The 26,418-nt window shown below is 44.9% G+C and overlaps 1 protein-coding gene across 1 annotated transcript; it reads right to left on the minus strand.

The window, feature by feature from the left end:
- Positions 1-232: 232 nt before the first annotated feature.
- CYSTM1 (cysteine rich transmembrane module containing 1) lies at positions 233-25,423 on the minus strand. The gene is made up of 2 exons (XM_056862758.1): positions 25,195-25,423; positions 233-505 (listed from the first exon to the last, which is right to left on the minus strand). The coding sequence occupies exons 1-2, from the start codon at positions 25,421-25,423 to the stop codon at positions 399-401; spliced, it is 336 nt and encodes a 111-aa protein (XP_056718736.1). The 3' UTR covers positions 233-398.
- Between the last annotated feature and the right edge of the window lie 995 nt (positions 25,424-26,418).

Raw genomic sequence — 26,418 nt, forward strand, 5'->3', positions numbered from 1 at the left:
GGACTAAGTTCATTTACAACAGAAGTGGAAGTTAGCAAGAAAAACGATTGGCTTTAAATTATTGCATATTTTTTTCATCTCTAATTATAAATACATGATTTGTAAGAAAAGCTGTTTGCAAAACGCAAAAAGAAAAATAAAGACGTTTAGCACATTCTTCAAAGGACAACAGAAATAGACTCTATAGAGGTGGGAGGACGTCTTCTGCTTAACTGAAAAGTGCATAACCTACCAACCGTCACGGTGCTACCTCTACGGTGGACGTGTGCTGATGTCACCTGTGCAAAGAAGATCATTTTTATTACAGTACTAACAAGCTGTCGAATCAGAGGAGAGATCAGGGAGAATGCATAGCACTCCACGTGAGAGGTATCGAGAGGCTCGGCTTCTCGGGGCACTCAGGTCAGCATGTCCCAAAGGCAGCAGCAGCAAAGCGCAGTCCAACACGCCGTCAGGCAGGTACTTTCGCCGGTGTCATCCCTCCGCCGCTCTTCCACGACGTACACTGCAGAGAGGAAACACAGAACAAAGCCCTCAGCGGAGCTGCATCCACCCAGGAAGGTTGCCACGCAAGAAACCATATCAGTTTTTCCATAGCAGAGGGACCATTGGAAGCTGTCAAGTGCTGGAGAACAAGGTTATAAGATGGCTCAGTTGCAGAACTCACCGCCACCGCCGCTCATCTGTTGCTCATCAGCAACTGGAACACAACTGAATGGCTGGACCATCCCCTGAGCCAGGATTCATGTCGAGAGAAGAAGAGTTGGTTTTTACATGCCAACTTTCTCTACCACTTAAGGAAGAATCAAACCGGCTTACAATCACCTTCCCTTCCCCTCCCCATAACAGACACCCTGTAAGGTAGTCGGGGCTAAGAGAGTGTGACTAGCCCAAGGTCACCCAGATGGCTTCATGTGTAGGAGAAGGGAAACTAATCCAGTTCACCAGATTAGCCTTCGTCGCTCATGTGGAGGAGTGGGGGAATCAAATCCGGCTCTCCAGATCAGACTCCACCGCTCTTAACCACTACACCACACTGGCTTTCTTTGGGCGCTCTCCACAAACAGAGAGGCAGCAAGAAGCCAGTCTTGCACACAAGGCTGAGCTGGGGCATGGCAGCTGGATTCACACAGCTCCCTGACACATTAACGTGGCATCTCATGCACCAGGGGCACAGGAACAAGCTGGGAGAAAGATTCTTGTCTGTCCTTCCATCCTAGTGCTCTAACAAAGCCTTTCAGGCAGCCACTATCAAGAGACACAGAAAACACTAAAAGGAGCCTTGTGACTTGGAGGCAAAGAACTGGACTCCCCCTCCTTTTTTTTGCCTAGCTTGCTTTAGAACAGTGGTTCCCAAAGGAGGCAGTACCGGGGGGGGGGACACGCTAAGAGGCAAGGGGGCAGCAGGGGGGCACTGGAGACGGGCCCTTTCAACCAGGTTGTTCACTTATTTACGATTGACCAGACTATGGTGCCATGCTGGCAAATGGCACTCCCCAAGTTTCTGCCTCTGCGTAGTCAAGGGCTGACATCCACGTATGCCTGGAGTTGCTCTGCTGCCACTTTTTCTGTATGTGTGTGTTAAGTGCCGTCAAGTCGCTTCCTACTCATGGCGACCCTATGAATCTAAGGGCGAAAACGCATGGTTGCTTTATCCTCCTTTAATCCCTGTTTTAGCCAGGATCGAACGCACATTAAGCGAAACGCATGTGTTCGATCCAGGCTGAATCCTGGCTGAAACAGGGATTAAAGGAGGATAAAGCGACCGTGCGTTTTCGCCCAAAGTCCTCTAAAATGTCCTGCTTTTGACAGCCTTGCTCAGGTCTTGCAAATTGAGGGCAGTGGCTTCCTTCATAGAGTCAATCCATCTCTTGTTGGGTCTTCCTCTTTTCCTGCTGCCCTCAACTTTTCCTAGCATGAGTGTCTCTTCCAGTGACTCTTGCCTTCTCATAATGTGACCAAAATATGATAGCCTCAGTTTAGTCATTTTAGCTTCTAGGGTCAGTTCAGGCTTGATTTGATCTAGAACCTCTCCGCCAACACCACATTTCAAAGGAATCTATTTTCTTCCTATCAGCTTTCTTCAATGTCCAGCTTTCACACCCATACATAGTAATACATAGTAATACCCATACATAGTAACAGGGAATGCGATGGCATGAATTAACTTAGTGGCCAGTGACACATCCTTACACTTTTTCCATACATTCCCTATACATTTTTCTATACATTCCCTAAGTATGGAGGGTTGGAACCAGGTTGATAACTGCAAGCATCACCCACAGGCAATGAAGATTTCTTCAAACGGGTCTTACGGCCTCCCGAAGAAGAAAAAACTTTCCCCAAGGCCCATTCGTTGCCCATTCCTGGCAACAGACAATCCACTTGCCCTGAGAAGTCTGCGGCTTCTCCCCCAACCCCACAAGACAGAATTACCAAGACCTCTCCAATGTCTTCACTGTAGCTAAGCACTTTCTGGTATTAAAGACTAACACAGATTTTTTTTAAATGAAGGGGGCTCGAGATTTCCCATGTGCACACCTCTCTTGCCCTCCAGAGTTCCAATGAAGAAAAGCAAAGGCACAGGGATGACTGACAACCTCTTGGGGCTTTTTAAAAGGCTTAAATAAGAAATTTATTCAATTTTAATATTAAAGCAATGTAAAACTCCTGGAATGTCTGAAGCCATGCAAAATTATTTTCCCTCTTTAAAAAAAGAATCTGGGCAATATTTAAATAAGCAAGAGAAACAGTCTCACATAGTCACATTTGGACTAGAAGCGTATTTGGAGACAGTTAATTTTATCACACTGAACTCTTCAGTAATGTATTATTATACACATTAGAGCATACTGACAGACTTAGTCACATTTAATACGTTGTAGCCACCTACAGTATACACAGGAACCATTCGATAAAAAGCTGTACTCTACAGCATTAGATAAGACATTGTAAGTGAGTAAAGCCTTCTTGCTTTAGCATTTCAATCATTCCAACAAGAAAATATTTCCTAGGAGGTCCTTCCCCCCCCCCAAAAAAATACAACCAAGTTCCCCACAAATCCCAAATTTTCTACTGGAAAAATCGCAAAGAGCCTGGGTGCGGGGCAGGCCTCTGCATCTCTAGTTATAATTTAAGAATTCACTTGCCTTACTCTGGCTTCTGCATCCTGCGCTGACCTCCTCCTCATCCCCCTCTCCATCAACTGTAACATTTTCAGCTGTGCACCTGCAGGATCCTACTCAAGCCAATGCCTGGCCTCGCTTAAACTAACCAAACATGTTTGGCTTGAAATCCATCTGGGCCTTCCTTTGTGGGGCCGGCTTGCATGAAAGGCGAGCCTCACAAGCACGAGTTATCCACACAAAGTGAGCGCGCTCTGGCAGACCTTGGTTCTTGGCAGTCCCCCTGCAGCATGGCCTCTGGAGCCAGCAGCTCGGGTGCTCTGCAGGGCGCTTGCAATTGCCGAGGCCTTCCTGTGGGTGGGGGACCAGGGCCACTGTATGGAAGAGGAGGAAAACGCTTCTGCTGGCCGCTTTCGCCTTCAACCTTTGCCCTGCAATGAGGAATGCAAAGCTGCATCGTCACCGCAAGCAGACTTTGTCCAGCCACTCCTTGCTAACATCTGACACAGCTGGGGGGGGGGGGGCTCCAGAGAACTTTATGGAACAGTTCAGCTTTTGCTTAAGCCAATGGTTCCCAAAGTGGACAGTACCACCCCCTGGGGGGCGGTGGGACTACCTAGGGGGGCACTAAGAGGCAAGGGGGCAGCAGGGGGGTGCTAGAGGAGGGCCCCTTCAATTGTGTTGTTCACTAATTTACATTACATCAAGCTATGGCCCCATGCTGGCAAATTTGGTGGAAACTATCAGAATTTTGAAGAGCTGGTACCACTGGATCAAGTTCATCAGTTTTGAATAAATTTCAACTAATTTTTTAAATTTTGAATAGATGTGCAAATAGATGTTTTGAAATTTTATTGTTCTTCTGTAGTGAGTCATGCAAACCCCTATTTTGAATAATGCTTTTTATAGGATGGGGGGGCTGGGGTTAAGTTTGTGGAACCAAGGGGGTGGGTTCGATTCCCCACTCCTCCACATGCAACCTGCTGGGTGACCTTGGGCCAGTCACATTTCTTTCCAAACTCTCTCAGCTCATGCAAAGGCAGGCAATGGCAAACCGCCTATGAACATCTCTTGCCTTGAAAACCCTATGGGGTCAGCTGTGACTTGTGGGCACTTTCCACCACCAGTGCAAATCTAGCGCAAGGTGGGACTCGAGCTCAAAATGAGAACAGTGTCAAGGCAACTCCTATCAACAGCATTTGGCCTTCTTTGCATTGCCTTGCAGTGGAAAACTTCAAGTCTTAAGACTGGGATTTCCCACCATTGTGCTTCAACAAATTGTTCTGCACTGCTGTTAATCCTTGGCTACCAGAACTAAACCAGTTTTATGTTTTGGGCAAAACAAGAACAATCTTCAAAGGATGGTATTCTCTGTGTAAATATTTGCTCTCCTGTTGCATGAAAGCAAGAAATCAGAGGTGATGTATGCAAGGCAAAAACTTGCTGTCTTTAAGAGCTACTTTCCATTGTAATAGAAAGTTCTGACACAGGCCTCCTGCCTGCTCACGGCCCTTCCCACCTACCCCAGCTTCATGCACCCAAAGTTATGGGAGAGATGCTATGGCAGTGCTTGTCCAGCAATAACATCCCTACCCTGGCTATGCTGCTACCCAGCAAAGCATTTCCTATTCCCCACCTACATTCCCATTCTTCCCCCAGGGTCATGAGGTGCTGAAGCTCTGAAGGGTATTCCGAGGGGCATCTGCTGCTCTTTAAGGGATCCGTTCATTCTTATGAGGGAGATCCTGGTGCATGGTGACCACAGATCACCACACAGGCTGTATGTATCCTTGGGGCTCCATTTTGTTCCCCCTTCCCAATGTGTACATGAAGCCCAGGGAGGCGTGAGTGTCTTAAGACTGACAAGTGTTGGATGGAAGGCGGCAGGAGCTGTAAGTGAGAAGAGAGATCGTTATCTTGGGTTTAGTGAGGGCGCTGGTGTCAAGTGGAGAGGAGCACGGGATTATGGCAATACTTCAAGTGACACAAAGCTTTACTGTGGCCATTGAGAACCCCCTAAAACAGCGAAAAAAATATTTTCATGCTGTGGCGAGACAAGCCACACAGGCCACTTGTGAAGGAGCTATTGCCATGTAAGGGAAAGGTTTAATTTCCACTCAGATAATGCTCTGAGGCTAGCTTAACACCTCCTTCCCAGCTAAACAAAAGTTGTAGAATAACCGATATGTACAAAACGGGCTTTTTCTGAGTCATATTCTCAACGGAGGCATACTGAAGATGCTACCTAGAATGATCCATCAGAAGCTACCTAAAATGATCCATCAGAAGCTACCTAGAATGATCCATCAGGTAATGTTTGGGGCATTTTTTATATAGAAATAGATTTTAAGACGATATTCCACCAGCTACTCCTATCACAGATAGGTCTTCTTCTTCTTGTTCCTGCTCTTCCGGAGTGAGGCCCATTAGTTCTTTTTTATATCTTCTCAGAAATTTTCCAACATCCACGTCTGGGGCGTTTTTTTTTTGTTTTTTTTACCCTGACGTCACAGCTATGGCAACTCCTAGTGGGCTTTTCAAGGCACAAGATGTTCGGAGGTGGTTTGCCATTGCCTGCTTCCATGTCGCGACCCTGGTCTTCCTTGGTGGTCTCCCATCCAAATACTGACCACAACCTACCCTGCTTAGAGATATGACATCTGAGGCATAATGAAAAATAATTCCTTCATCATAGAAGAATTACAGAGGGGGTGAAAGTGCAGCATTGTTTGCCCCTTCACCTAGCAGGGGGAAGAGACAACGGCCATCTGGATAGAACCAGTGTTAAAGAGTTCCAAACAAATTTGGCAATTTTTAAGGTTATTTCACTTCTCTCAATATTGCAGGGAGAAACTTAGGTCAAGGGAAAGAGGACTGCATATGCCACAGCTCACTTTTTAAAAATATCTTTTGCTAAGCAGCATTTATAGCAAGCAAATAAATCTATTTTTTTGTTCCTTTTTGTAATCCATAGTCTAATTATAAAATGCTTTTTTTCTTTCAGGAATTGGTATCCCAGTGGTTGTTGTGCTCCATATGACAATGCTCAACTTGCACAACTATTTACCAAGATGCAGAAAGGTGGGGGAAGCTCCTAGGAAGACTCACCCCTACATTCAGTATAAGCTGGATCAGGTGACCGAGAAAAATGTCTGTGATCATTCCGTGAAATTACTTGAAGGTTTTTGATTGGTAGGAAGCTGAGAACACAAAATCTCCAGCTGCTGTGAACAGTCAGAGGGTCTTGAGGAATGGGGTTGGAGAGATGAATTCTCTACTAAGGTCTAGGAACATGAAACATGAGAAAGCCAGGTGAATTCCACATCCTCAGAGAGTCATCTGAGGGGCCTGGTTCCCAAACACAAGCTAGCAGAATCACATTGGGTAACAATCCTTATTAGAAGAAGGACTTCCTTGAGCTGCCCCTCCTTAATGCAAGTTTCACAAGATGCTCAGTGGCTGCACCTGGACAAGGAAAGCGCTTCCAAGTTGCAATCCCTTTGCAATATTTGGGGAAGTCTCTTTAAAAGCTTCTCTCCAGCCAGCTTGTCCCTGGAATAAGCAGGAACTCAAGAACACATTCACAATCTATTTCAGAGGCAGCCTAGAGGGGGGGGGGAGGAGTTAAAAATAGCCTCAAAGGGTAACTTCCAGTTAACTCCTCCATCAGCCACTGGCCTGCTTTAGAAACAAATTTGTGAAAGGGAGTATACAAAAATTACAGTGGGCAGTTCACAGCATTCAGAATCTGAAGAGTAAAAGGGGGAGGAAAAGAAAGAAAGGCATTTAAAAGAGGCAAATTATAAAAGCAGACCATGAGAACTGGGATCAGTGCTTTGATCCCATCTCCTTGGATTGGTGTGAGGAAACCAAAGGATTCATAAAGACCACTGCTAGGAAAACTGTTTGCAATGGAATTCTTGTTGAGCGCTGGCAGCATTTCAACTGGGTGCATTTCTCAAGACGTTCTCAGCCCACATCTGGGTTAAAGGAGAGTGGAGAACTGGCAATCCTTTCTCTCTCTCTCTCTCTCTCTCTCTCTCTCTCGGAACAGGATCATTTGTCTTCCCAAATGCTGCCTGTGCAAAACTGTTTTGAATTACTTGTAATCTACCAATATTGACTCAGTGCCTGAGCAACACACCATTTTAAAACAGGCCTCGGCAAATTAGCTTTAGAAGCCACCCCAACAATTTAAAAGCCAGACTTTTTCAGCCTTCAGGTTTTTATATTTTAATGGCCGTGTATTCAGTGCCATCAAGTCACTTCCGACTCTTGGTGACACAATGAATCAATGTTATCCAAAACGTCCTATCGTTAACAGCCTTGCTCAGGTCTTGCAAACTGAGGGCCATCTACTTTGTTCTTTAACTTTTCTACTGCGATGCAGAGACACAGGAACCATTCCATCTTTTCTCATAACTAAAAGACTCTTCCTACACACTTGACACTGAGAGACACTGTCAGGGTTACTCCTCTGAAGATGCCTGCCACAGCTGCTGGTGAAACGTCAGGAAAGAAAATACCAAGACCACTGTCATACAGCCCGGATAACCTACAAGAACCAATGAGGGCCATGACTTCCTTTATTGAGTCAATCTATCTCTTGTTGGGTCTTCCTCTTTTCCTGCTGCCTTCAGCATTTTCTAGCATTATTGTCTTTTCCAGTAGCTCTTGTCTTCTCATAATGTAATCAAAGGACAATAGCCTCAGTTTACTCATTTTAACTTCTAGGGACAGTTCGTTTGATTTGATCTATAACCCACTGATTTGTTTTTTGGGGGGCAGTCCACGGTATCCGTAATACTTTCCTCCAACACCACATTTCAAAGGAGTCCACTTTCTTCCTATCAGCTTTCTTCATCGTCCAGCTTTCACACCCATACACAGTAATGGGGAATACTATGGCATGCATTATCTTGACCTTGGTTGACAGTGACACATACTTTCTAATTATTGCTAGCATAAAACCTCATCCTAAACTCTTTAGTTGCTTGTCGTTTTTTTCAAAGCTATAACAAAAACATTGTTATGTATAAACAAGTATGGAGTAACCCTGGTCGTCATCACAACAAGATGCTGCCCTCTATCCCTTGCCTAAGCAAAGCTTTGTACTTCTACTGAGAATCACCAAGAAGAACTTGCAATACATGCCTGAAGAAAATACTCGGTGCCCCAATGAAATTTCTAGGTGCCATGGCACCCTGGCGTCTGGGATTTGTCGAGCCTTCCTTTAAAATACATGTTCAGGGTAGATGCAAACAGAGTTTCTCACACCAGCAGAGCAAGCAGACCAGATATTTCTGACCTAGATTTAGAAAAGACCGAAAAAGGGGGTCAGAACCCCCATGAGCTAATGGTGGTTAAGACAGAGCAGACGTATCCTTGCAAGGCAGCTGTTCTTCTCCTTGGGTGTCAGCTAAGGCATTCTGTCGATCCCGGATAAAACAAGATGGTTCCTCACATGAACAAAATGGAGTTTTTAGTTCGCTCCGTCCTTCCCCGTTTGCACTCTGTCCCCCGTCCGGTATCTGCACCACAATGGAGACCCGCCCGAGTAATCGCTAGTATGATACCAGGTCCCGCAGAACAATGCCTGGGAGCCCTGGAGATCGTCCAGCTATTGCCCACGTTAAATTCTTGCATGCGTTTTCTTAAGTAGTTACCGGCAGTTTACTTCCGTATTGTTTCCTTGTATCTGAACTATTAAGACAACTCTGCTGCTCCCTGTCCTTTTGTATTGTACCCTGAACATGATCAACCCCATTGTATGTACCCTATAAATGTACCAGTATTTCCCCATGCCTGTATTCTAGCCTTAAGTTTCTATGACTTGCTGAACTCGCTGGCTTTCTTAATAAAACTTTAAACTCGCGACTACGTCTGGAGTGAAGTTTCCTATGAAAGAAACGCGACGAGGTGCTGAGGTCTGACATTGGGTGACTTGTTTTTAAGTTTCAGAATGGCCCCCAACTGACCACAAAAGTTCTTTGTTCCCCTAAAAGCCAATGAATTGGTAAAAAACCATTGTGCTTTTCAGATTGTAGAATCTTTATGCAGATGCCTGTGAGGATTTCAGGGCATAGCATGGTGTAGTTAAGAGCGGTGGACTCTAATCTGGAGAACCGTGTTTGATTCCCCACTCCTCCATATGAAGCCTGCTGGGTGACCTTGGGCTAATCACCGTTCTCTCAGAACTCTCTCAGCCTCACCTACCTCACAAGGTGCCTGTTGTGGGGAGGGGAAGGGAAGGCGATTTTAAGCCGCTTTGAGACTCCTTAAAGGTAGAGAAAACGCGGGGGGGGGTATAAAAACCAACTTTTCTTCTTCGTCAATGAGACAGCTTTATCTTACTACACAAACTGATATACAAGCTGTGACTTCTGTAAGTTTCTGTTCTGGCTGCATATGAGAGACTGTCTTCCAGCCCACCCTTGCCCTTCATGCCTATTTGTTCCTATTACACATTTGCTTTCCTCCTCTCCCAGCTCCTTGTCCCGTCATTCACACATATACAGCTGTCACCTCTTCTTACATCAGCCATTCTAGGAAAGATACCAGCTCAGGCACAAGATGCTGTTCTGCTGCTTTCAAAACAGGGCAAGAGATCCCCTCACCATTACAGGGGGCTGCCCCAATTTCTCTTTTTGGAAAAGATGGGAAAGTTCCCAGAAGCAAACCTCAAAAGAAACATCAGATGACATGGACCGTGCAACACTCACAGCGAGCCGTTCTAGCAGAGATTGAGAGTTGACCTCTGTATCTGTCACACATGCCCTGCAGGGTCCCTTTCTGCACCAGAGCCTGTCAGAAACTCTACACTCCCTGCACCTCAGAAATAAGCCTGCAGAGAGTGCAGAGTCTGGGTTGCTGTTGTTGTTTGCTTCGCTTAATTCTGCAGACTAGTTTAAGATCCCAAACATCTCATTCACTGGGTAATGTATTTTGTAAGATTTCAGAGCTGGGAACAGAGAAAAACAGAACACCCAAGTGTGTTGAAAGGGAAACTCTTGTGGGGAATAGACACAGCCTCTACGGTGCCAGTCAAGAGTGACCTCCCATCTCTTCCTCCCTCCCTTAATCTCCATGCATGCCCTGTTCTCTGATCACATGGGTGAGGAAACAGGGGTAAGTAGGAGGCTGCAGGGATCTTAGAAGCCAGGCTCTTCCTGCTCAGAGCAGAAGACAATGGCCCACAATTTGTGACTACTTCTGGAGAAGGTGGCCAAGAGGGCACACAGCAGAAGCAGGAAAGGCTCCTTCTAAGCAAAGTATTTCCCAAGGCACTGTGGGCCCTTCACCAGGCAGAAGAGCAGCACAAAACCCAGGGTAATGGAATTCCATGTTACACTTAGTCAGGTCACTGGTCCACCTAATGAAGTATTGTCTACTGTGATTGGTTGCGGCTCTGAGAGCCAGCGTGGTATAGTGGTTAAGAGCGGTGGACTCTAATCTGGAGAACCGGGTTTGATTCCCCACTCCTTCACATGAGCGGTAGACTCTAATCTGAAGAATTGGGTTGGTTTCCCCACTCCTCCACATGAAGTCAGCTGGGTGACCTTGGGCTAGTCACAGTTCTCTCTGAACTCTACGCCCCACCTACCTCACAAGGTGTCTGGTGTGGGGAGAGGAAGGGAAAGATTGTAAACTGGTTTGATTCTCCTTAAAAAGTAGAGAAAGTCAGCATATAAAAACCAATTCTTCTTCTCTCCATGGTTTCAGGCAACTCCACCTGGAGGACAGGTGAGAAACAGTGCTGTCTATCTGGAGCTCTTGAGGTGACATACAGGACCTGTTATGGGAAATACTCCTCTACTTCTATGGAATCTGTCCTCCAGGCAATGGGACTGGAAGCAACAGATGGAAGAGGATTTATATGTCCAACATTGCCTCTTAGAGAAGGCACACTAAGGGAAAAGGCTGATTAAGCTCAAAAGGTTAATTGAAACTGGTGCTGATGATGCAACATGCCCCACCTTAGTGACTTCGTTTTGGTGTACAGGAATAGCATCTCTATCAGGAGAAGTGGGAGGTACTCTTCTCTGAATAACATAATTTCAGTTATGAGAATCTATTCACCATCATTAGAAAATACAGAAAATATTATTCCATGTGCACCAATTAGTAATTAAAAACAATGGGCCTGAAAATAGGCTTCATTAAAATAATGGCAGGTCTACATCTCACTGAGATTAAAAAAACTGGAAAGATTTCCAGTTGATGACACCACATCCCACAAGAATTGTACAACCTGCACCAGAGTATATAAAACACTGCTTTATTTGAGTGTCTACATTACAACTGAAATATAAAATCCATGGTTTCTTTTTGAGATCCATTTTGAGCAACACACAATAGACAGTGAATAACCACCTGGTCAGTTTTCTTATACCGGTAATTTATTATAATGTATACCACTGGAATGTGGGTTTTAAGTTTGTACATTTTGTGACCGCTGAAGAAGGCCCTAGTGGCTGAAACACATCTGGTCTTTTGTGGTTTATTGTGAAGTGTATGTTTTATCAACTTTGTATGATATGTTTTTTTTTTAAATCTTAGTGACACTTAGGTCTGCCATTATTTTAATGAAGCTAATTTTCAGGCCCTATGTTTTTAATTACTAATTGGTGCACACAGAATATTTTCTGTATTTTCTATTTTTGTTGACTTTAGCTCAACCTCTTAAGACTTTTCAGTTGATTCTTGGTTGAGTTTGTCCCCCTTTCCTTTTGTTAATCTATTCACCATCTCCAGAAAAATCTTGACAACTGAAATTACACCTTGCCTTTCAACTATTTCTAGAAGTCAAACACTAAACACTCTAATATCTAACTACCTGAAGCAAAACAAAACAAAAAAGTGAAAACTTATCTATACTTTTCATGAACAGGGCAATTTCAAAAGTTTCTCTAGTCTTCATGAACCTTTCTAGTCTTCACAAACAGAGAAATCTACCATTTAGCCTTTAAAAGCCAGCCAGCCAGAAGCAAGAAGTTTTATCTGAATCCAAAGTATCACCCCAGCCCTGGAAGTTCAATATCTAATCAGCTACAGGTAAAAGGAAACCTTACTTTATCATCGATGGGTGTAGACACGCCAAGTACCAGGCAGCACAGTGCAAATAATACGAATGGCTTTATTTCAAAAGCAAATATCTTACCTTTGTCTCACTACCGAGCCCTTTGGTTAAATGCATTTGTTTTCCGCTTGTACACAATTCCTCAGTTAATAGTTAACTCAAAATGCTCCTCACAATATCCATGTCTGTGTATTTTCTAGCTTTGTACAGCAAAAGTTAGATGGATATGAGTTGTCTGTTGCCTTTACTAAACACAATAGACATAATCTCGCAGTAGAAGAGGCTGCCTATGATCCAGTGTGGCATTTTGCTTAGCAAATCAGTGTAGGATCAGGCAGACCTAGGTATTAACCCCCGCTCTGCCATGGAAGCCTGCTAGGTGACCTTGGGTCCATCATACACACTGAGCCTAACCTACATCGCAGGGTTGTTGTGAGGATAAAATGGAGGGGAGAATGGAATAAGCTGCTTAGGTCCCCCAACTGGAAGGAAAGGCTGGATGTAAGTGAAGTCAATAAACACAGTGTATTTATTACACTGACTCATTACACTCAGATCATTTTCAACGGCAAGCCCCTCCTAAAACTGGGATGGCTCGTCCTCATCATTGCTCAGTAGCCCCTTTATAGCCACTGAGCTGGCAGGTCATTTGAAAGACCAGCAGCAAGGCAAAGGCAGAAGCTCCTTGCAGACAACCAACCAACCAACCAACCAACCAACCCATCCATCCTTATTTTAGAGACGGTATCTCCTCCACTGAATTGACCCTAGAAGCTAAAATGACTAAACTGAGGCTGTCGTATTTTGGTCACGTCATGAGACGACAAGAGTCACTGGAAAAGACCGTCATGATAGGAAAAGTTGAGGGCAGCAGGAAAAGAGGAAGACCCAACAAGAGATGGATTGACTCAATAAAGGAAGCCACAGCCTTCAATTTGCAAGATCTGAGCAAGGCTGTCAAAGATAGGACATTTTGGAGGACTTTCATTCATAGGGTCGCCATGAGTCGGAAGCAACTTGACGGCACTTAACACACACACACATCTCCTCCACTCAAAGTGTGAGTGTTTCTTGGAACATGCATATCACAACACGCATATTGTTAAATGTACACATCTGACTCTTCAGGGCAAAATGGCATGAATATGAGAAACCAAAAATGGAACATTGGACAGTGCAGATCTCTCTCCGGTATATGGAAGTCACCTCTCACAAAGCCAAAGATTAAAAAACTCAAAATGGTACTGTTGGTGTTAGAATATAACGCCTCACGTGTAAGAATTAAAAAGGAAAATATATCCAAGTAAATAAGCCCCTACACTAGCCAAGCTTTGTAAATTGTTCAATTTCGGTCTGCCTAATCCCAGCAGTTGAGTTTATCCTGAACCTGTGTGCCAGATTCTCACACCAACCACCAGAGGCCAATACGTAACAATGAGCAACACCCACAGATCTTTGCTCCCAATCTTGCTGAGCTCTGGGAGACTCTCCTTAACTCCTGCGAAAGAATTTCACAGTTCAACCCCCATCCTGAAAGCAAGTGTACTTGGGTAAGGACGCCACAGGCACCCGTACCCAAACATGCAGGGCCTGGGGTCCTTTGTAGCTCAGAAAGTTAAGCTTCAGGCAAGAGAAACTCCCTAAACTGAAGCTGGAATGGCAGGAATCAGATACTGATCTGTTGGGCAAACAAAGGCCAAGCTTGCAGTGTTTGGTCTAGGCTTGGTCAATCTAGAGGCTTTGGACTGCTTGCCGGAACTGTGAAGAGCGATCATTGGATCTGGACCTGGAGGAGACGGCCCCCTCTTTCCTTCTCTTACTGCCTCCCCCCCACCCCAATTGAGATGAGGCATGTACCCTGAAAAGCTCCATTGCATGAACAATGTAGCAAACACTGAGAGAGACACACCTCCGGGTCCAAAGGCAATATAGTCCCCCCAAAAAAATATTGTGTCAAAAGCCATCTAACCTATTGGTTCTACCTTACCTCTTCAACACTTGTTTCTCTAGAACATTTTTTTCCACCTCACCTTTCCTCAGAAGACCTCTTGAGTACTCTCCCTTCCCCTCATTCTAACCTCGCAATGTTCCTGTTAGGTAAACTAGGCTGAGTTTGTCTCAAAGTCACCCAGTGAACTCCATGGCAGTGGTGGGGAAGAATTTACATTAGGTTTCCTAGGTCATAGTCTGTGGCTCAGTAGTAGAGCATCTGCTTGGCCTGCAGAAGATCCCAGGTTCAATCCCCGGCATCTCCATTTAAAGGGACTAGGCTGGTAGGTGATGTGAAAGACTGAGACCCTGGAGAGCCGCTGCCGGTCTGAGTAGACAATACTGACTTTGATGGACCAAGGGTCTGATTCAGTATTAGGCAACTTCATGTGTTCACTACATGACACAGGCTCGCAATATTCTGGGTGGGTTAAAATATATATTTTTTGTAATTTGAGGTGACAATTGCCAGATAAAAATATTTTTTGTTATGGCATATTTTGTCAAGTCAGAGACCAGGTATGTACCAAATGTATATAGCCCAGGTCTCTCATTTAGCCCCAAAGGCAGGTTTTTAAAGTTTTCTGTTTCCAATGTGAAAAACTTTAATCACACCTTTTTTGTAATTAGTCATACACACATGCTTTGGCTTAGAGATCTTAAACAAAACAAAATCCATCTCCACATTTTTGAAACATGCATGAAGATATGATACTGCATACTTAATAATACAAGGGAAGGAAGGGCCGTGGTCTCACTCGTGAATTTGATGTGGTATTTATGTGATGACCCTTGTGTGTAAAGTGCAGTTAAGTTGCAGCCAACTTATGGCGACCCCTTATGGGGTTTTCAAGGCAAGAGACTAACAGGGGTGGTTTACCATTGCCTTCCTCTGCATAGCGACCCTGGTATTCCTTGGAGGTCTCCCATTCAAGTACTAACCAGGGCCGACCCTGCTTAGCTTCTGAGATCTGATGAGATCAGGCTAATCTTTTGAAATCAGGCTGACCCGTCCAGGTTAGGCGTGATGACCCTTACTATAACTTAATTTGTTTCCAAGTATGCAGTACCTAATAAATCTGTATCTATGACTTCAACATATGAAATTAATGCGAATGGAGGTAAGACCCAGACTGGCTTTAAATTTTTTATAAACTCTCAAGACTGCCAACAAAATTGATCAAAGATAGGGTAGAGTCCATGGCTCAATGGTAGAGCACCTGCTTGGCATGCAGGAGGTCCCAAGTTCAATCCCTGGCACCTCCAGTTAAACATCAGGTAGTGAAAGACCTGAAACCCTGGACAGCCACTGCCAGTCTGAGTAGCCCTTGAGGGACCAATCATTGGATTCGGTATAAGGCATCTGCTATGTTATCCATATAGTCAGATAATATTCTCTAGAGTTTTCTTATCACTGTCTCAAACTATGTATTCTTTGGATCTTTTTTATTTTATTTACCGGTACTTACTTCATTCATACACCAGTTTTCTTCCCTTTGGGGACTCAAAGAGGCTTACATAATTTTTCACTTCTCCATTTCCCCCTCACAACAATCCTAAAATGTAGACTAGGCTGAGGGTATGTGACTGGCCCAAGGTCGCTCAGAAAGCTTCCATGCCAGAGTAGGATTTAAACCTGGGTCCAACCACTCTGGAGCAACTAACCACTACATCACACCAGCTTGTCATGGTGCACTGTAATATTTAACATTTACCACTCCAAGACTGTCTTGTCTCACAAACTGACATACAGTAAAAGGAATCTGGGTCTTTAACTCTGGAATATGACAACTAATGAGAAGATATTTATTCTTTTTATCAATATGTTCTTATTTATAGGACTCGGGAATGCCATAAAATACAACCATTTTCTTAGCAAACATCTTTCCTATTTATGACACTTGGTGTCCCAATCCTAAATGATTTTTGAATGATTTTCAGTGTTACCATAATTAGTCTCAAACAAATAGATCTTACTAAAAATTATACCAAGACATTTATCTTTATTTCCACAAGGAATCCCAGCCATGGTAGAGAGATTATAAAATAAATAAGGAAATTTGAGTTCTTCCATTGTCTCCTTCTGATTTATACTCCTGTACAGTACTAAAACTTGAAAGAATAGTAAAGTCTTCTGGAAGAAATAGCCTGAAATTGTTAATATAACAGCTTTATCATGCACATACAGTATGATTTAATAGATGCAGCCATTATTTATTGTTTAAAGGCTCTACTGATAGAACGATTACAGGGGAAATGAATTCTCCTCCAGAGCCTGAATGTACTCCAGAGCCTGAATGTACTCAACAGAGATTGGAACAGCACCAGGTTCAGTTAAAATTCAAAACCCAGGCAGGTATAAACAGGAGCATTTTAGGCTTTAAAAAGTCCTTTCCATGACTTGCTTTCTGGCTCCCAGAATAAAACATTTTGGTGTTAGCAGCCCCAGTATCTAAGCCATGTGCCTACATTTAGACACTGAATGATTTGGCTAGATCTCTCCAAAGCCTTCTGGTTTTATATACTTGCCCCTTAATCTGAACATTTTATTTGGGAAACTTTTATCCTCCCGCTGTTGAGAAAGTGCCTCAAAATCCAGAGAATTTATTTCCCGGGAAACCTCGCTGAACCACAAGTAACCTCAGATTACCAGTCAAGGACAAGAGTTGGCTGTGCCTCTTTTGAACATCACCACTGCCACCTCTATGCAGCTGTGCCAGCCCTTAACCACACACAAAAAAGAACTCCCTCCCCACACTATTTATTCATTAAAAACTCAATCTTTTCTACGACGGCAGACCAGCTACTGAAAATGACAGCCGGCTGCGGCTTGAGTTGTATGTTTTTCCACAAAACCAATTATTGTGATAAGCGTAAGAGAAGGGAGCAAAGTCCATTTAATTTTGTGAACGCTATGGAACATGACTCACAGAAAGTACGCTTTTGTATACTTTACCATTACTGGTGAAGCAATTTCATTAGTTTCAGCGAGGGCTGATCCATACATATCCGTGGTAAATAAAACGGAGGACCCGGCAGAACTGTAACAATTTATCTATTACTTCAAAGATTTCTACCTTACCTTTATATCCTTTAAGACTTGGACAACCAAAAATGTGTAATTTAGAACTCGACACATATTATTTGGCATATTTATTCAAAGTATAAATGCCTTGGTTTTTATAAAACTGCAAAAATGTATCCAATACTTGACAGAGAGCTGCTAACTGATGCACATGTACCTTTCTTTTTTTCAACTGGAAATGTAGGGGCAAGGAATGAAAATTGAAAATAGAATGCACAAGTTGTAGTAAAGAAAAAAAGTATTATCTGCATAGTTATAAGAAGGCTAGCAGCAAATTTGGGTATCAGGTTAGTTTTACAACATTGGAAACCCTGAACTTTGATAGTGTATTATCATACACATTATAGCATATTAACTAATCTGATTTGATTGTGTCTACTTGATTGTAACGGCCTTTGGCTACATGCAATAAATCTGTACCTACCTACCTACCTTAACTGTGGAGAAATTTAGTCACATTTAGACAATAAATATATCCTTGGAAATATGCCTCCCATATCTATAGTACACATAGGAATGAGTGTCTAATGCGCTAGAATGAAGATTTTTATCTAAGATACCATACATTGAATGACTAATGCTTCGTCTTAAACTCCTATAAAATAATTTCTCTTTGGGAACAATTGAAGAGTTTAATTGCTCCATGAAATTTTCATTTTTTTCCTGTTAGAAAAACTGGAAGTCCAAGCTGGTTTTGGGGTGGTGGGGGCGCGATGATGTTCTCAATTTCCCCCCAGTCCTTCACATATTTAATGAAGAAAAGCAGCTGACAGGTGAGCTGTGAAAAATCAGGTGTGTGCAGAAGGAATCAAAGAGACCCTTATTTGGGGAGCAATTAAAAATTGGTGGAGCTGTTTACCTGGCCAGAGGTGGCACCTTCAAGGACTGGCACGCAACTGGTCAACACACACATGGCTGGCGGCTCCCCACTCAGAACTCCTAACTTGAATCAGGCCTGCAACGCATGGGGAGAGAGTCCTTAAGCCTCCCCCCACACCATTTTCTCAACCTGAAATGCTCCCAGGAGCTGCTCTTTGTTCTGTTGAAGAAACCTGAATGCAAGTTTCCCCAATAGGGCAAACAGCGGCCTGTAGGAGTAGTTTCAGATAGGGGAAATGGTGCAAGGATACATCTTAGTAACCTGTTTGGAACGTTGTGAGTTACACGACTGTGGCAAGATTTAGCTCATATATATTAGAAGCTTTTTGGAACTGAAGAAGTTAGATGACGAAACGCATTACTTCTAGAAGACTGTCTTCTTTTTCTGTTTGGCATTTCCTGTGATTTTCTTTTCGCCTGTATACTCTGCAACGTGCTTTCAGCAACAGGACTATATAACATCACTTTCCTTTTGGAATATTATTCCTCTTGATGTTTTTGTGATGTGTTGGTTGTGATAGGATAGTATGTAATTACTTTTTGTCTTGAAACAAGATATTTTGTTTTTGTAAATCTTTATTTTGTCTTTTCAGCATTCATTAGAGTATTAATTGTAATTATTATTGCAACCACTAGACAGTTCTTTCAGACATTGTTATTTATTGAATAGTGGCCTGCCTGTGTTAATTTACGTTGTATTCACCTTGGGGACTGCACAGAAGCCATATAACTATGTACTGGAGCTCCAACAGAGAACTATCAAAGCTGTCTGATTGGAAAGCCTTATGGTGGTCACAAGGACTTTGTAACATGTGAATCGGTCTGCAGAGAGAAGAAGAAGAAGAGTTGGTTTTTATATGCCGACTTTCTCTACCGCTTAAGGAAGAATCAAACCGGCTTACAATCACCTTCCCTTCCCCTCCCCACAACAGACACCCTGTGAGGTAGGTAGGGCTGAGAGTGTGACCAGCCCAAGGTCACCCTGCTGGCTGCATGTGTAGGAGTGGGGAAACAAATCCAGTTCACCAGATTAGACTCCACTGCTCATGTGGAGGAGTGGGGAATCAAACCCGGTTCTCCAGATCAGAGTCCACTACTTCAAACCTCCGCTCTTAACCACTACACCATGCTGAACCAATTGCAAGTTAGTTTGATTTTTTGTTTAAGAGAAATAAGTTATTGGTGCAACTGACGAAGCCAAATCTAACTCTAACCAGAGACTGGAAACGAGCCAGTCAGCCAAGAAATTTTCCCAGATATGCCTTACTTGCAGCCTCAGAGTAGACTACCAAAATAAAGACATTCCAGCCCCAGGCCTATTTCTTCAGACTAAGAATTTCTCTGAACTTTAGTCATCACCTGCAATTCTTACCAGGAAGGCAACTATTTCCTTCTACATGCAAAAAAATACCCTCAGCTGTGGCCGTGCGGGTGCAAACTGGGGAGTTCTGCTATTACGCAACCTGTCCACTTGATACAACAGTGCATGCAGGTTACATGAACTGATTTTCAAAGGTGCCTCATTTACATATGTTCTATTACAATACTTTTTAAGTTTCTCAGTCAACAACTGTGTGATTGTGGTAATAACCACTGATAGAATAGGTAAGAGTAATGAAGTGTAGAACATATAGGTGTCTTATTAGAAGCAGTAATCAGAAATGTGTAATTCGATTATAAAGTACAAACAAAAGATTTAGTATGTAGCCATGTTAATTATATAGTTCAGAAAAACAGTGTTGCTTACCTGTAACTGTTGTTCATTGAGTGGTCTTCTGTGCAGGCACACATGGGACTGCGCAGACGCAGGCCAGCCACGGAGAAGATGAGCAAAGCTTCTGGAAGAGTCGGCTCCCAAGGAGTGCTCCCCTCTCCCCGTCAGTGACCAAGCCTTAACAGCTTTTCCCGCCCAGGAGTCACATGACTGGGGGGTGGGGAGCACTCTTCCCTCAGTTCTCCAGGGCCGCCGTGGGGAGTTCACTCTTTTACGGTGACAGCCCACAGCGGGGAAGGAGGGAGGGATGTGTGCCTGCACAGAAGACCACTCAACGAACAACAGTTACAGGTAAGCAACACTGTTTTTCGTTTTCATGGCTTCTGTGCAGTCCCACATGGGAGAATAGCAAGCTCACTTACTGTGGAGGTGTGTGTGTGATGGTCAACGAAATAACGTGTTCAACACTGCTTTCCCCACAGCTGCGTCAGCTCTTGAGTCCACATCGATGGCGTAATGCTGAATGAAGGTCATCGGTGTGGACCACGTCGCAGCCTTGCAGATCTCGGCGATGTCGACCATTGATGCGAAGGCTGCTGAGGCTGCTTGAGCTCTCGTAGAATGTGCATGCAGGTGAGGAGGGCAATCTACCCCTGCTGCTTTGTATGCCAGTTTAATGGCTGACACCACCCATCTGGATAAGGTGAGTGGAAACCACCTTCCCCTTATTTCTCCCCTTAAAACAAATAAACAAATTGTCATCCCGTCTAAATGGTCTTGATCTCTGTAAATAAAATAACAGTGCCCTGCGCACATTCAAGGTGTGAAGCTGTTGTTCTGACAGGGCCTGTGGTTTTGGAAAAAACACAGGTAAGGTGATGTCCTGTGAGAGGTGAAACAGATACCACTTTAGGGAGATAAGACAAGCTTGGACGTAGGACAACCCTATTTGGGGAAAATCTGGTAAATGGAGGGTCTGATCTAAGGGCCCTCAGATCACTGACCCTCCTAGCCGATGTTATGGCTACCAAAACCGACGTCTTGTAAGACAATAAGGATATATCACAAGAAGCCATAGACTTGAAGGGCTTTGACGTCAGGTGAGAAAGGACTAGAGAAAGACTGCACTGCTGAATAGGAGTTTGCACTTGAGGAAATAAATTCTGAAGCCCCTTTTAAAACCTTTTTGCAGTTTATTAGAAAACAGTGAGGAGGCATTGATACCATCATGGAAGGCCAAAATAGCTGCGAGGTGACATTTAATGAACGAGTTAGATAGGCCACTGTCCTTCAGGGACAGGAGGTAGTCAAACACAAGCGGTAAGCGACACCTCTGTGGTTCAATGCCCCGTGACAAGGCCCAAGTCGAAAACCTCGTCCATTTGAGGGTGTACGCTTTCCTGGTAGACGGTTTGCGGGATCACAGGAGGACATGGGCCACTCTGTCAGACCACTCCATTACCAGGTGACCCTCCATACTGTTAAGCCCAGTACAGATGGGTTGTGGTGCAGTACGTGGCCCCTAGTCAACAGGGCAGGGGAGTTGGGAAGTCAGACATATCTGTGATGTGACATGTTCCAGAGGGTGGGGAACCAAGGCCTCTTTGGCCAGAATGGGGCCACCAGAATCAGGTTTGCCTTGTCCTGAAGGGCCTTCCCCAAAACCTTGGAGATCAGAGAAATGGGTGGGTAGGAATACATCAGTCCTACTGACCACGGAATCTGAAACGCATCTCCTAGTGACGCTGCTCCCTGTGATGCCCTTGAACAGAACTGCGGACACCTTGTGTTTTTTTCTGAAGCGAAAAGGTCCACTTCTGGCCAACCCCAAATGTGGAAAATAGGTTCCAAAAAATGGAGGGGGATAGACCTGGGTATTATAGGGCTAGATAGTCATGACATGTTTTTCTGGCCCCCTTGATCACGAGGAGGGTAGCCCCCCTTCTTCCCCCGACCCTTAGGGGTGAACCTCTTGTCATATTGGGGAGCAGAGTATTGCTGGGACTGGGATTGTTGGTATCCCCAGGATTGGGGTCTAGTAAACTTCCCGGAATAGTAGGGTTGGAAATGCCTATATGGAGGTTTAGGCTTGTAAGAGGGTGCAGACTGCTGAGTGACACCCAACGATTTAGCCATCGCCTTTTGCTTTCTGAGGTTATGTAAAACCTCATCTGTTTGCTCACAGAAGAGCGCCTTAGCATCGAAGGGCATATCCTCTATTCTGGCCTTAACATCCTGTGCTAGAGAGGAGGCTCAAAGCCAGGAATGGCGTCTGAGAACAATGCTTGATGCCATGCCCCTACCCGAACAATCCGCCATGTGGCGGGAGGTTCCTACCCAACTTCTGGCTTTCTAGTTGGATGCTCTTAAGAAGGACTCTCTTGTCCTCAGTCAAAGCGTCATATACCTCCGACACTCTGTCCCACAGGGACATTTGGTATAGCCCCATAAGGGCCCCGAAGTTAGTGATACAGATGCCTAAAGCAGCTGAGGAATACAGCTTACGTCCTAAACCATCTAACTTACACCCCTCCTTGTCGAGAGGGGCTGAGTGAGAGCCCGATTTGTACTTTGCAGCCAATACCTCAGTTATGATGGAGTTAGGCTGGGGGTGTTTGTATAGAAATTCCGCACCTTCCTCCATAATCTTATATAAATTCTCTATCTTTTTGATAGAGGCTATCACGGAAGCAGGTCTCTGCCAAGTAGCTACAGCGACCTCCTTAATGCCTTGCACCATCGGTAGCTTGGCAGGGCCCGTATCCGGGCTATACAAAACCCCCATGATGGGGTCAGATGGCTTGGGGTCAGCTTGGATTGCCATCAAGCCCAGAGCCCTAGCCATACGTAGCAGGAGCTCTGAGAAAACCTTAAGGTCTTCTGTGGGGGAAACCGGGGTAGGATCCCCCACAGTGTCCTCGGGGGAGGGGAGGGAAGTGTCCTCAGAACACGGCTCTGACTCTAGTTCCGCGTCGTCGTCGGAGTATTCGACGTCGATGACTTGCCTGGCTCTCGACGTCAAAGGTAGATCTTCGGCAGCTGTCGCCGTCGATGGAAAAGGGTCCCGCATCTGTCGCTGGGATTGAATCCCTATGGCGTCGACGGGGTACAGCGTCGAGAGGAGGCAGTGGGAGCCGGTTCTTCGAACCCGAAGCTGTAGCCCTCTCCGCCGGCTGGAAGTAGCCCGAAACGGCCTGGCGTCGTTGGCCCCAATCGGAGTCGAGCTGATGTCTTTGATAGTGAACGGTGTCGACTTGGCGTCGATGATCAAAATAGCCAAAAGGGGGGTACCAAGGGGGAGGGCAATATCCCCAAGGGCCCCAATCCTGATAGCAGGAAAAATTCTGTGGCCGGTGCATCTGCCTCGGCAAGGGTTCCTCAGGGCCGGAGATGACGACCTCTGGGATCTCCATAACCTTGTCGTCAGACGAAGAAAACTGAACGTCCAGCCCCGATGGCGATGGGGTGCAAGGGTGCCTAAGGCAGGTGCTGCCGCACTCTGCAGGCAACTGTGAGAGCTACGGCCCCGTTCACCAGGAGGAGTAGAGCTCCTGCTTGAGGGTGTTCGGCGCCGAGGCGAAAGCGATCTCTCTCTTGGGGATCCAGAGCCCTTCCTCGATGGTGCCCGGTGCCTAGGCGACTGCCCATCACCGCACTCAGCCTCCGTTCTTAAAGGCGCTCCCTCCTGAGCCGAAGCTTTCGACACCGACTGCTTCGACGGCGAGAGAGTAGAAGCCCCTGGCGCCTTGCACACCGATTTCCCCCCATTCTTATTCTTGGGGGAAGAAAGGGTTTTTTTTTTCTCTTCATGTTTTTTTGTCTGTGGTTCAGACATGGCTCTCGCCTCCCTAGGGGTCTGGTTGGTTCCCCTCTTAGAGGCAGTAGCTGGGGAGTCTAGGGATCCTGGCCTCCCCCCCCCTGGTCCGGACGAAGGGTCTGTTCGTACAGCACAGCCATTAACTTCTTTGCCCTATGCTGGCGGCATTTGTGGGTAAACAGAGAGCAGGCCTTGCATGAAGCCACCGCATGCCCCTCGCCTAAGCATAAAAGGCAATCCTAATGCTCATCCGAAGACGCCATCTTCATACCACAAGTGCGGCACTTTTTAAACAGGGCCATGTCCATCTATCTTTAAAAATTCAAGGGAGGTAAAAGTTGTAACGATTTACCTCAATGCAAACTCTTAAAGTTCTCGAACTCTATATAAACGCTGTTCTCCCCGCGGCGGCAGAATGAGAACTGGGGGAAAAGTGCTCCCCACTGGCAGCAAACAAGACACTGTGGTTCTTAGAAAGGGGAGCAGGGCCTGCCTGCCTGACTCCTCCCTCCCACCAACCCCGCTCTCTGGTGGGCAGCAGGACTCTAGCATCAGCAACTAGGTACATGTTTGGCTATGGATGTACACAATTTTTACTTTTATGATGGTTTATGTAATTTTTTTAATGTGCATTGTTGATTGTATTTCATATAAGCGTCAGCTTAAGATTGTGTTTTATATATGTGCTGGTCTATGACCGTAACAATAAATTGAAACTAGCATCAGCAGTCTGCTTCACAGCCATTTGTTTTAATACATGCTATGCCACAATCTATCCCAAGAATGGGTCGGCCAGAATAAAAGCCACTCACACAGCTGCTGAGATGACCCTCCTGGACCTGAAATTTAGGAACTTGTGGGACACCTGCCTGTTAGGACCAGAAACTGACACATTTTATAAAAGAACAAAACAAAAAATAGCAAAGACAGACCAGATGTGACAAGCCAGACCTGTAACTACAGCCGAAAGTGGAGTGGCTTCTCCATCATGGAAATCCTCCCCACTCCTGGGGCAGAAAACTCACAGGATGGATATAAGCGCAGGGAAGCCAAGTCACATCCTCTCAGCTTGGCGCAGTCAACCAAGTTATTATCTGGGGATAATAAGTATACTGATTATATGGATGTATAATAAGAAATAAAAACATGAAGAATCATAGAATCATAAAGTTGGAAGGGACCACTAGGGTAATCTAGTCCAACCCCCTGCACAATGCAGGAAATTCACAACTACCTCCCCCCCACACCCCCAGTGCCACTTTTCTCTACTTTCAGGAGTCTCAAAGCAGCTTACAATCACCTTCCCTTCCTCTCCCCACAAAAGGCACCTGAGGTAGGTGGGGCTGAGAGAGTTCTGAGAGAACTGTGACTGGCCTAAAATCACCCAGTAGGCTTCATGTGGAGAGGTGGGGAATCAAACCTGGTTCTCCAGATTAGAGTCCTGCGACTCTTACTCACTACATCATGCTGAAGCCAGCACAGTTCAGTGCACAGAGCAGCTATTACCTGTGTTTTTAGGTCCATCTGCATAGACTGGTCCAGGAGGTGGAGCAGCATTCTGCCAGCCATATTGTGGATATCCTTGGTAGCCCGGCTGAGGTGCTGGATACGGCCCCGCAGGCCCCGGTGGGTAGCCAGGGTAAGGGCCAGGACCGGGGGGTCCACCCGGCTGTTGGGTATATGGTGGGTATGGGGCAGTAGGGCCCGGATAAGGTGGAGGATTTTCGTAGTTCATGTAGGATGCGAAGTCTTTCCTAAGAGAAGGGAAGCACAAGAACAGATTTACCGGTAGCTTTGGTTTGTTTTCTTTAGTCATGCATATGCAACAAGTTCTCGGTTTGATACATTTGTTCCTGCATAGGATGCTATTAAATTATTAGCACGCAAAAGCACTAAGAGGCCGAGCGTTTCTAGTCTCTATCTGAAGTAACGCTAAAACGAAGATGAGGGTTGATGAACTACAAATGGCTGTTCTACAGAACAGCCAGCAAAAGCATACAAATAATCACAACTTTGCCAAAGCTGCAGCACTTAAATCACCACATAACAATATACTCTATGCGCTAAGGTGACTCAAGGAATAAACTAAGTCAGTCTGACAAAGTGAGGACGTGGAAGGTAATCCACACGGGGGGAGGGAGGGGAGGGAGGATTGCATTATTTCCAATTTAGCAACTCACATGACCATGTTCAACTGAACATACTTCAAGGTAGCTTACAATATTAAAGAAATCCAGATTAAGATAACATTCTACAAACTATGAAAACCAGAGATAGCAGCAATTACAGATGTAAATAAAAACATCATATCAGATAATAACAGCAACAGAACAAAGTTAACAGCAAACCCATGACTAAATGCCTGGCTTGGGAGAAAGGGATGAGTTTTGACTTGCCATTCAAAGTTGATGCTGTACAAATGTGTTCGGGGACAGCAAATCTGATATAAAATGTGAATAATATTCAGGAGCCTGGACATTCTACCCCCAAACCCCAAGAACAGCTGACAGCTATGGCATTGAGTCAAAGCTGCTTAATGTAAACAACAACATTATTAAGCATTATAAAAGATACATTATGAATTATATCTGTTATTGGGGCTTCCTATTGAACTCAGAGATTAGCAAATTACCACAGGTACAAGGATCCAGAGAAATCCCAGCCTATGTCTCACCAGGATAAGTAACGCTCATACAAATGAACGTGTGCTCTTCTTATGTACCCTAACCA

Source organism: Euleptes europaea, chromosome 17 (genome assembly GCF_029931775.1).
Source record: "Euleptes europaea isolate rEulEur1 chromosome 17, rEulEur1.hap1, whole genome shotgun sequence".
Classification (NCBI taxonomy): Eukaryota; Metazoa; Chordata; class Lepidosauria; order Squamata; family Sphaerodactylidae; genus Euleptes; species Euleptes europaea.

What these genes read in the sequence shown, in the direction of transcription:
- CYSTM1 (XM_056862758.1), bottom strand. Translation starts at nt 25,423, where the DNA reads ATGAACTACGAAAATCCTCCACCTTATCCGGGCCCTACTGCCCCATAC. An exon ending in AGATGGACCTAAAAACACAG is followed by an intron (nt 506 to 25,194) that starts GTAATAGCTGCT and finishes TCCTCTCTGCAG; the next exon opens with TGTACGTCGTGGAAGAGCGG.